The 12520-nt window shown below is 35.1% G+C and overlaps 1 protein-coding gene across 6 annotated transcripts in view; it reads left to right on the top strand.

The window, feature by feature from the left end:
* LOC136025346 (kinectin-like) overlaps positions 1–12520 on the top strand; it is a 159654-nt gene that overhangs the window by 104127 nt on the left and 43007 nt on the right. For all 6 annotated transcript variants that reach the window (XR_010617076.1, XM_065701273.1, XM_065701272.1 and 3 more), the window contains exon 8: positions 5998–6175. Coding sequence is in view for 5 of the 6 variants with exons in the window: in XM_065701273.1 (XP_065557345.1) it covers positions 5998–6175 (178 nt within the window). In the remaining variant the exon portion in view is untranslated. The remainder of the gene's footprint in view (positions 1–5997; positions 6176–12520) is intronic.

Raw genomic sequence — 12520 nt, 5'->3', positions numbered from 1 at the left:
TTAAATGACTCATCTGAAGAAAGTAAAAATGAATATATTCGTCAACGAAATTTAGTGAATAAGTTAAGACGTTAAAAAAAAAATATTACATCGAAAAATTTAATCAACAAAAAGGTGATATGTGGGGCACTTGGCAGACCATTAACGGCGTGATTAAAGGCACAGGTAAACATTGTGGCCTCATAAATGCTATCACTGTCGAGGGTGTTACAGTCACTGATAAGCAGCAGATTGCTGACGAGTTTGGTAAATTCTTCTCTGGTATTGGAAGTAGAATCAGGGAAGACACTTCTCACGGAGGCTCAGCGAAAAGTGACTCGCTCTTTGAAGATAATCGAGGTGAACATCATAAATTACAATTTGAAAAAGCGTCAATTGAAGAATTAACAAAAATTGTGAAGAATTTAAAGTCAAATGCTGCTGGTATTGACGGTTTGAATCTGAAAGCATTCAAAGTAGTTTCAGTGTATCTACTACCATGTCTTCTCTACCTCGTTAACCTGTCACTTGAAGTCGGCCAATTCCCTGAAGCGCTTAAGCAAGCAAAGGTCCTACCACTGTTCAAATCAGGCAATAAGCAAGATGTGACGAACTATCAACCTATAAGCTTGTTACCACTATTCTCAAAGATATATGAGAAAATAGTACATCGACAGCTGTATGAATATTTAGACAAGCTCGGAACATTAAGTGAGTCAAAGTTCGGTTTCAGAACTAAACATTCAACTGTTCATGCGGCATACCATCTAATGGAGTGCGTTAATAGTGCCCTAGAAAGGAATCTTATCCCTCTTACTGTGTTCATAGATTTTAAAAAAGCATTTGATACCGTTGATTTTAATCTTTTATTAAGTAGGCTAGCTTGTATGGGAGTCCGTGAGAAGGGTTTGGATTTGTTTAGGTCTTACTTGCATGGTAGGTCCATCAAAGTTATGATAGATGATGTGGTAGGGAAACCCTTCAATGTGAATTGTGGAGTGCCCCAAGGTTCGGTATTAGGACCTTTAGTTTTCCTTATATACGTGGATACAATGCGTTTTTTACATTCCTGGTGCCGTAGTTACATCATTCGCAGATGACACAGCGCTTACAGTGATTGGGGAATCTGTCGAAGATCTTATAGAGATAACTAATGTAGCTTTGGAGAATTTATCTCAGTTCACAAAGCATAGTTTTCTTGCAGTGAATACTGAGAAGACTAATTATATGATATTTAGTCGTATTGGTAAAGTTGTAAATAATTGTCATAGTATTCTTTTACAAGGTGTTTTCATTAGTCAGGTTTTTCAATGTAGATATCTAGGATTTTATTTTGAAGTAAATTTTAGTTGGATTCATCATTGCAAAGTTTTATCTTCAAAATTGGCTCGCGGAGTCGGTATTTTAAGAAGATTTCATAATTTTTTCCCTCTACATGTCCTGAAAGCAATTTATTATTCAATTGTCCATCCTTATTTAGTGTATGGTTGTTCATTGTATGCAAGCAATTTTTCTAGTCATGTAAAAAGGGTCCAGATTATGCAGAATAAGGCAATTAGAAGTTTGTGTGAGTATCTTGCGTGTGGTAGTACTAGAGACTGTTTTAGAGATCTAGGTATTTTGAACATTGATTTTATTAAATCTCAACAGATTTTAATTTTTGTATACCAGGTTTTAAATGGATTGTCTCCTCAATATTTTAGAAGTTTTTATCGATATAATTCAAATTATCACGATTATTCTACTAGGAGCTCTGATCAGATGACTAGTGAAATCAGGCATACAACGCGATCTGGGTTTATGATTAAACATGTAGGTATTGTTATTTGGAACTCAATTCCAGAGAGAGTTAGGTGTTCTGAAAACCTTATGTTATTTAATGTAAGAATAAAAAATTATTTTTTGAATGAATTATAAATTATATTGGTTAAATTTATATCCCTTTTTTTTCTTTTCTTTTTTTTACGATGAGAGATGGCTGTTTAGTAATTGTATAGTGTTTCGTCTGTTTTTTTTTTTTTTTTTTTTTTTTTGCGTATTTCTTTGATTTTGAATGAATAGTTATCATTTAACTGTTGTAGTTTTGCTGCTGAACAGGGACATTTTAGGTCCCTAAATTGAGCAGCATATTATTGATTGTAAGTGCAGTTTTAGTAATTTTTATTTGATGAAATAAACACATACCTACAAAACTATTAAATCGAAGAGAAAAAAAAGAAATCATTTTCCTATAGTTCCGTAGCAAAACATGTACTTTCATTGGTTTACTTCTATGGCATATTTTCGTAAGCCATAAGATGCATTCCTTAAACTGTATGTCAGAAAAGACAGCCAAATAGCATTTCCTTTTAAAAATTCATTCATTTTTCCTGTGTGCTTGAGTAAAATTTAAGTCACTAAAAAGAATGATAACCTAAAGATATCTGAAAATCACTGGCAAAATTGAAATTTTTTCACACTCAGTGAAATTTTAAACCAGGAAAAGAATAAAAACCGTTTTAGTCTTTTGATTTTTATGCTTTTTTTATATAAAATACTTTCTTTTTTTCGCATAAAAAATACTAATCATTGTTAAAAGCGTGAAACGTAGAAAAAAATAATAACAAATGATTCTAATTTTGTCTGGTAAACTGTTAACCGACAGTTACATTTTAACTGACAGTTAAAATGAAATCTCATTTCTTCAATTGGTTCATTGAAAAGTTACACAACCATATACCTCTTTAAACACTGGCCGTTCGGTTTTGAGAGAAAAAGCTCTTCATACAAAGTTTCCGTATTAGTGGGTGGCAAATTAAAAAGAAAAATCTGAACAAAAAATCAACAAAAAAACCCAAAAACATATGGCACCAAACAGATTGAGAGGATGTAGCTTGCCGTTGAAGGTATAGTTGTCTATATCAAACATAAATACCATCTAGTTGCATACATACCAAGCATATACATACACAACGTAAATATACCAAACAGTTGTCTACACCAAACATAAACACCAAACATACGGCACCAAACAGATTGAGAAGATGTAGCTTTTCTTTGATGCTATAGTTATCTATACCATACATATACATGTCATACAATTATATACATACTAAACATCTATAAAACATACATACCAAACAGTTGTCTATACCAAACATAAACACCCAACATATGGCACAAAACAGATTGAGAAGGTGTAAATTTCCTTTGTAGGTATAGTTATCCATACCAAACAAATACATATCCATACTATACAGTTACATACATACCAAACATATACATACCAAATAGTTGTCTATGCCAAACATAAACACCAAACGTATGGCACCCAGCATATTGAGAAGTTGAAGCTTTCCCTTGAAGGTATTTTTTCCTATACCAAACATATAAATATACATACCATACAGTTACATACATACCAAACATATGCATACATATAAACATACACCACACCAAACAGCTTTCTATACCAAATATAAACACCAAACATATAGCACCAAGCAGATTGAGAAGGTCTAGCTTTCCTTTGAAGGTATAATTGTCTTTGGTAATCAATAGATCTTTTTATTACACCCCCCCGTTTAAGGGGGGGATATTATATAAAAATACTTTTCCTGTTTCTCTGTGACTTAAGCATTGCATTTCTGATGGAGTGTCAAACTCCTGATCTTTCTGTTTTTTACTGGGATTGTTTTTACAATTCTTTTATTTATCTCTTGGGATTTAGCTATGAATCCAAAATGCAAAATATATACTAGAAATCAACTTTAATGCAGTTCATAATCGTTCGCATCTTAAATTAGGCTCCGGTATAGCCTTTAAAGAACAAAAAACGTGTTTGGTGAGGACTACAATTTTCTCGTCAAAATCATTACTTCTAATATCAAACCTGATGAGAGAAAAATTTAATTATAAATTTTGGACTGATCTTGCTCTGATGAATATCAAATCTTTAATTCTTCGATAATAGTTATCTGAAACAAATTAACCATGTATTTTGCTCTCAGATAAGTAAGGGTGTTCATGGTTCTAAGCGATGATCTTCTAATCGGCAACCCGGTTAGAGATCACGGATGTGTCAGTAAAGCTCACCAACATCAAAGAAATATTTGCTATCAGAGAATAGGATCCTTGTAGTTTGATGGTATTCTCATCAAGCACCCCAGAGCCCATACCGAATGTGAGGAGAAACAATTTTGGTGATATAATTTCTCATTGAGCTGTAGTTTGTGTTTTGCGATCACAAAAGTAGTCTTTCTAGTTTCGTAGCCAAACCGTGGACATGATGCATTTCCCACTCATCTATCATTGATCCAGCACGTATTGGAGGACTGTCATGTGGGTCTTACTCTGAACTATGGCTATTCTACTGAGACATACATAGTAGCTAGGTTTTTATCAAAACACGTACATTCTTTTGTTTGTTTCATCCAGTTAAATGATTCAGTTTGAAAAATCTGAATAACACAATCTTGAGTAGTATCAATAACTATTTTGTTCCTATTAATAATGATTACTGATGATTAATAAAATAATTAAGTAGACATATGCATAACTAAAATTAGTATTGATTAAATCATCATTATTCATTATTTGTCATTCTTAATAAGCTCCTATTCAATTACAACTAACAAAGGATACAGTTATAATTGTGGTAATATTGATTGACGAGAAATTTCAATATGTGTATCTTTGAAACTGCTGAATTATCTCTTAAATTATTATTCAAAAAATTGCAAGGTTAGCAATATTGTCTGAGGTTAGTTCACATGAAGTTCAAGGTGAGAATCTTTATGTACCGCAATCAACAACAATTAACTTCCATCCTCTCTAAAAAAAATTGTTGCAAGGTGACCAATATTGAGTCTCCTTTTGAGTAATAGTTGACAGTAATTTGACAGAAAATGTCGGTTCTCACTAAAAGGATTTCTCTACCGTCCAATTGTTTGCTAACAATGTTTTAGGTAACAGGTATTTGTTTGGACAGCGGAAACAGAATTGTTAGCTAACAGAAATATTTCGCTTTAAAGTCTCCAAATTTTTTTCAACGAATATTTGATTTGTTAAAAATATACTCAAGCAATGTTAGCTGACAGTTTTTAGTTTGACAGCAGAAACACTGTTATTGGAAAAATTGTTAGGTAACAGTTTTTTGTTGGGAAACCCCTTAAAACTGGGCGTTTGGTAACCGGGTCTAAGCTCTTTATTATCTAAAATTGGAGAAGGGGTTTACTACTTTAGTTACCCCAAACTAAAGCCAGTACAAGCGTTTGGTATTCCCAGTACCCTAGGAAATCCATTAGACCAGATTTCTCCCATTCTAACATTTAAAAAAAAATTGGTACTTATCTTTGACACAAATACATGGATATTGAAAAAGCGAGGTTTTTTTAGTTTAAAAAAAAGAAGATAAGGAAAAGCCGTGTTCCAAAAGAAGGGGATGTAGTAAGTGGGAGTCTACTCTACTCCCAATCAATGTGACTATTCCAGTCGTGAGGAGTCAGTTGACCTCATTTTTTGTCAGTTGACCCCAAGATTTACTTATTTCTTTGTAATTAAATCTTGTTCGTTCCTAGAAAGGCAAATCACCTACTTTGAAGTGGGCATAATTACAATCCACAATCTTATTAAATTATTTCTGAAACTGTAATTTCTGTAGACATACCTTTTACGTTTTGGGAGGTTTCAGAATAGAAAGCTTTGAATTTCATTAAATTTATTTCATTTCCTTCTTAATTTAGTTTTCTCAATAATTTTAATTTGGTAAAAAGTGTCAACCCACAATTCTTAATTCTTTAATAAGTTTGTCATATTAATAGCAGTTTTCTTTCTAAATGAAAAAATAGTGTTTTAACTAACTTATGCTTGTAGTAAAAATAGGATTTGGAGTTTCTTAGCCCAAAAGTACAATAGAATATTTTTTTCTTACTCTGGACTATTGCTTTTCCATTACAATCATCATTCATTTCAACTTACAATCAAAGTCTGCTAAATACAATTACACACTGTTGACACCATTACCTTTACGTTTTATAGATTGTTGAGCTCCAAGATGCTCTGGCTTTGAAGGACCATAACTTTTCAAGACAAACTGAGCTACTAAAGTCTCAAGCAGAGCGTGATATAAGTGACGGGAAGAAACAAATAGAAAAGCTTATCCAGTCCCATTCAGAAGAGATACAGCGACTGAAAAATTCAAACGAAACAGAAATGAGTAAGTTTATCATTTTTATAGTCTACTTCCTCAGGTAGAAAAAAATTGATAATTGTTGTTAAAAAAAGATACCGTGATTATAAGTCATAAACAATAACTTAGATTCTCAAAAGTCCAAGCAATACTGGGAACACGATTATCAATAAAGTATTTATTTTAACAAATTTAAGTCTTTCATATGGATCTTACTTACTTACTTAAGTCCCATCCATTCTCATGTGACTTTTTGGGGCAGCTCCTTTCGAAATTTCATGGACCAGTGCTTGATATGCCGTTCGGTCAGGTGCAGTTCTGGATAGTTGGGTGATATGTTGCCGATCAAAGTTGTCAATCCACCTCTTGTGAGGTCTTCCCCGTGGTCGAAGCCCTTAAGCAGTCCTTTCGAGCGAGACCTTGGGTAGTCGAATAGCGGTCATTCTCTTGACATGCCCAAGACAGCATAGCTGCTGTCTTCTATAAATACACCGTAGTATTTTAGAAAATGCAAAAGACATTTCCTTCATATGAGGACAAAGTACGGTCAAAAATCAATGAATAGTTGATACAGTTCTCTTTTGAACTCAATGTAGTGTTCCATCAGTTGACACACAATAAAGATCTGGTTAGTAGTAGATCGTTCAGGTCGCAAGTGAGCATCATACTCGTCGATAACATGAGTGGTAATGGCTTGTATTCTATGGAGGAGGGTCTTAGTCAGGATTCTGGTTTGGTGGCTTGCCAGGATGATAGGCCGGTAGTTTTCACACTCTTTTTTCGAGACTTTTTTTGTGGATTGGGACTATTACGGCCTTACACCACTGTTGTGGCGCAAATTCAGCGGACGAAGTCGCTGTAATATTATCGTATAGGCCAGCAACACTTTCTTAGTCAATACCTAGAAGTTCTGCAGCGAAACCATCTGGTCCTGTAGCTTTGCTTCTCCTTAGGGATTCTACGGCCACTTTGGTATTGGATCTTATTAGAGGTGGTGGGCTGTCAAGCTTTGTGATTTGGAAGTAGCCTGGAACGATAGGTTCCGTCACTACTTGTGGTTTTAATTTCTCCTCAAAAAATTGCTACCATCGAGCAATTTTTATTTTTTACATCATTGACATCGTTCCCCTTTTTGTCCAAGATCATGGACGTTGTTTGATCTCTCCTGGTTGATAATTCTCTCACTATTTTGAAGAAATCGGGACTATTGCCTTTCCTAAACTGGGTTTTCTTGTTTTTACACTCTTCGGTGATGCTATTTTGGAGTGCCTTTCGCACTTCTTCTATGACTGTTCTTTTGAGATGTCTATAGGTTTCACAGCTACCTTGGTCATATTTTTTGCTGTAGAGGCGTTTCTGGTCACATGGTTGTAGTATGTCCTCAGTGATCCAAAGTTTTTTTTTATCTTTATTCTTTCTACTGAGTATGTCAATCGCAGTCTCTATAATTGTGGAAGCAGGATGTTTGGCTAAGTGGTCAATCTCTTCCGGAGTTGTGACGCGGGTAGATATACTCAGGATGTCTCGTAGTTTTGTTGGGAGGATAGTGGTATAAGCTTCTTTTTTGGTAGGATCGTGGAGAAGTTCTGTTCTGAATCTGGGAATCCTTGTCGTCTTGGCAAGTTGTTTTATTTTTAGCCTGAATTTAGACATCCACAGCGTGTGGTCTAAGTCAAAGTCTCCTTCAGGTAGTGAAACAGTGTATGTTACTGAAGACTTTCAACGGCTGGATATTGGAATATAGTCGATCATGTTTTTGGTCATTCCATCGGGTGATCTCCATGTAACCTTTTGTCAGTGTCTGTATTTGAAAGCGGTGTTGGTGTTGTATAGTTCACTCTCTCTAAATAAGTCAATTAGCCGTTCTCCTCTTGCATTAAAACACCCATCTCCTTGTGGGCCCATGACATTTTTCCGACTAGCATGGCTACTGACCACCATTGCGTTGATGTCACCCATGGCAATTAGTATATTGTTTTTGGGTATCTGATCAGTTACACCGTTCAATTGGTAGTAGAATAGATCGCAGTCCTCTTCACTTTGGGCAAAGTCTGGAGCGTATATTTGGACGACTGAGAGATTTGTGATGGGTCCTTTCAGACGGGTGGTCGCAATTCTTTTCGATATAGGAGTAAAGGTGGTCAGTGATTCTGGCAGCTGTAGACAGAATAAAGCGGACACCCTGTCAGTGAACATTGTCGATACATCCTGAAAATAGGAGAGTGTTTCCAAGAATATTTCCTTCTCCAGCTTGAGGGAGGCCAACCACATCTCATTTGTATCTATAAATTTCTCTCAATAGAAGATTGACTTCCCCAGGCTTTTCTAAGGTTTGGGCGTTAAGTGGGCCATTATTAAAAACATTTTTGCTCAATTTAGATTGTCGTCTCGTCTGGGTGTCTTTTCAGCCTCTGAAGGTCGTCGGTTTCCCCGTACGCGGTAACAAGGGCCGTTGGTTACCCAAGACACGGTAGTACTTTGATATTTCGAGTTACTAGTCATATTCAAATTTAGAAAGGAGTAGGTTTCTCGGCTGATTCGTTGACGGTGGTGAGCCATTCCTCTCCGTCCACTTAAATAGACCGTTGTCCATGTCTGGATCTTCCGCTCTTTCACAGTTGTCCTCCAATAGAGAATCCTCCCACGATAGTATTCTTCGTCACTATTCAATTTAGCCCATTGCTGGGAGAAGTAACCATCTGCTGAGTGTACACTCGAGGAGCCTTCCTCCTCCTCTGCTTGTAATTATTCCCCCGTATAAAGGTGCCACAGTTTCTGTTATGGACCCCCAGGGACAAGGTTATCCCTTGGTTTGCACCTCCGATGGAGGTAACCTAAATATCTGTAGAGCATTCCCCTATCCGCCACCTGAGAACATGCTGAATGGCCTGGGGGAGGCGCCTGCTATTGTTTCATATAATTTCAACTTAGTACATGGTATTACTCTCCAAGTCTTAGCTTTTGAAATTATTTTATTTTTAAAATTTATTTCTTTTTATTTATTATCTTATTTCTATTAGGAATTTTCATCGTTGTCTAGTGGCATCCCTTTGCAAGCTTATCTTTTGGTGTTCTGCTCATTGATTTTGTATTTTGTTTTTATCACAATATTGCACTGTTGCTGCTGCTACTATTTGCCCTAAGAGTTGTAAACCTTTCTATAACCTTTATTTAAATCAATCAAACAGTTCGTGGTAACGGACTGTAAGTAAGGAGCGACCCGACTCAATAGTAACTGAAACTCTAAAAAACAGAATTTGGACACCGATAGATACATCAAAAGAATTGGATTTTTATGCTGATTTCAAATATATAAGTCTCATCGAGTTTAGTCCAGCTCATCAAAAGCTCAGAGCCTGAGAATATTTGCCGTATTTTTGAAAATAGGGGAAATATCCCTAAAAGTCGTAAAATCTTAATGAAAATCCCACCACCAGATTCATTGCATCGGAGAACCCTACTGTATAGGTTTCAAGCTCCAATCTGCACAAATATGGATTTTGTGTATTTTACCAGAAGAAAGATCACGGATGCGTATTTATTTATTGGTTTTATTTTTTTTTATTTGTCAGGGGTGATCGTATCGACCCAGAGGTCCTAGATTTTTGCGAGAAGGCTCATTCGAATAGAAATTAAAAGTTATAATTTCCTATTTAATTGGCCAAAAAAATTGGAGGGCCACTAGGCCCCCTCCCACGCTCATTTTTTCGCAAAGTCACTGGATCAGAATTTTGAGATATTCATTTTGTTCAGCATAGTCGAATTATCTCATAACTATGTCTTTGAGGATGACTTAATTCCCCACAGTCCCCGGGGGAAGGGCTGCAAGTTATGAACTTTGCCCATTGTTTGCATATAGTATTTATTATTGATAAGTGTACAGACGTTTTCAGGGGATATTTTTATCTTGTGGGGCAATTTGGCTACGTGGGAGCCACGGAGGAATTTCTCACGGGAGAAGATAATTTCTATGAAAGGGGCACTGGACATCCCAGCATTATTTAAAAAAACGATCCGAAATTAAATTCAAAAAACGAGTTTTTTCAACCCATAATAAAGAGTAGCATTAAAACTTAAAACGAACACAAACTATTACGTATATGAGGGGGTTCGTACCCTCGTCAATACCTTGCTTTTTATGCTAAAGTATATTTAGTAATTTCAAAAGAACTATTTATTCTAATTAAATGGCCTTTGTGATTCAGGGGTCATTCTTAAAGAATTGGAACAAAATTCGAACTTTAGTGAAACGAGTGACGTAATGGCGAGAGGACGAGCCTCCTCATATTACGTATATGAGTAAATTCTCCCCCTTGTCAATACCTCGCTCTTTACGCTAAAGTTCGAATTTTGTAAAATAATGGCCAATTTAAGCAATAATTTGTTTGTCTTATTTTCCGGCCTATCGACCCTTGTTACCGCGACCATTGGTTACCCCGTGACGGGGCAACCACCGACCCTTGTTACCACGTACGGGGAAATCGACGACCTTCATAGGCTAAGAAGACCCCCAGACGGGACGAAACTTTAATTTTGAGGAAAAATTAAATATTGACCCACTTAACGCCCAAACCTTAGCACAACCTGGAAAATTAATACTATATGTTACTAGATTTCTCTAATAGTTTGCTGTTTATTATGAAAGAGAAACAAAATATTGGGCATTGTCCAAGAAAAAAAACTTTGGACAACGGTCCAAATTTTGTCAATCAGTGAACCTTTTTACCTCAATCATAGTGGAGTTTATATATTCGAACTAAAATGTTTCAAACAAAGGTCGAAATAAAAAATCCAAGCTGATAAGCAGAAGCAACAAGGAATCAAATATAATTTTAATATTAATTAAGAATTTCATATAATATTGTACGAATACAAATTTCATATAATAAAACGTACTAAATAGAAATTCGGTAGAGTTTAACCATTCAGACAATTTATTTGAACTTCGATAATATAATTGTCCCTTAATAATTGAATTTATCAATCAAGCAAAATTTATGGAATGTTAAATTCATATAAATTCTTGATGTGGGGAAAAAAGCACCGTTTTGGGGAGACAAAGGGACCATTTAAGGCTCAAAGCTTTTATAAGATGTCTTTAGTGGTAAGGCGAAATATTTTTCCATGGTTTTGCCTCCTTCCCCCTCCCTTCTTGAAGAATAATTGGACATGCCCTCTGAAGGAAAACTAAGATTGTGCCTTTGAACGATTAGATAAAAAAAATAAAACAATTTTTTTGCTGAAAGTAAGGAGCGACATTAATTATTATACACACATTATTCCGAATATGAAAGGGGCTGTCCCTTCCTCAAATCCCCACTCTTTACGCTAAAGTTTGACTCTTTGCCACAGCTCTACTTTTTAAAACAATAAAAAACTTTAGCGTAAAGAGTGGGGCATTGAGGAGGGGACAGCCCCTTTCATATAAAGGATAATTTCTGTTTGTTTTAAATTTTAATGTCGCTACTTATTGTCAATTAAAAAAAAAAAATATTTTTTTCATTTTATTTTCTGAACGTTTTTGAACTAATGCAGTCTTTGAATTTGACACACCGTACTTGAATAATTAAAACGAAATTTGAATATTAACTTTACTTTTTTTTAAACTAATAATAACATTATAATAACCTAAGTTCGTTTTTTGTTTCAGTTGTTTAAGACTAACTCCTGAATCATAAAAGCTATTTAATTCGGAAAAAGCCCCTTTTAAAAGTTAAATAAGAAACTTTAGCATAAGAGCGAGCTACTGAGGAGAGCTAACCCATCTCATTACGCAATATTTTCAAGAATATTTGATTGAATTTATCAATCAAGCAAAATTTATGGAATGTTAAATACATATAAATTCTTGATGTGGGGAAAAAAGCACCGTTTTGGGGAGACAAAGGGACCATTTAAGGCTCAAAGCTTTTATAAGATATGTCTTTAGTGGGAAGGAGAAATATTTTTCCATGGTTTTGCCTCCTTCCTCCTCCCTTCTTGAGGAATAATTGGACATGCCCTCTGAAGGAAAACTAAGATTGTGCCTTTGAACGATTAGATAAAAAAATAAAACAATTTTTTTGCTGAAAGTAAGGAGCGACATTAATTATTATACACACATTATTCCGAATATGAAAGGGGCTGTCCCTTCCTCAAATCCCCACTCTTTACGCTAAAGTTTGACTCTTTGCCACAACTCTACTTTTTAAAACAATAAAAAACTTTAGCGTAAAGAGTTGGGCATTGAGGAGGGGACAGCCCCTTTTATATAAAGGATAATTTCTGTTTGTTTTAAATTTTAATTTCGCTACTTATTGTCAATTAAAAAAAAACTTATTTTTTTCATTTTATTTTCTGAACGTTTTTGAACTAATGCAGGCTTTGAATTTG

Source organism: Artemia franciscana, chromosome 3 (genome assembly GCF_032884065.1).
Source record: "Artemia franciscana chromosome 3, ASM3288406v1, whole genome shotgun sequence".
Classification (NCBI taxonomy): Eukaryota; Metazoa; Arthropoda; class Branchiopoda; order Anostraca; family Artemiidae; genus Artemia; species Artemia franciscana.
Note: the sequence above shows the minus strand (reverse complement) of the source record. Positions and strands in the feature narration are given on the sequence as shown.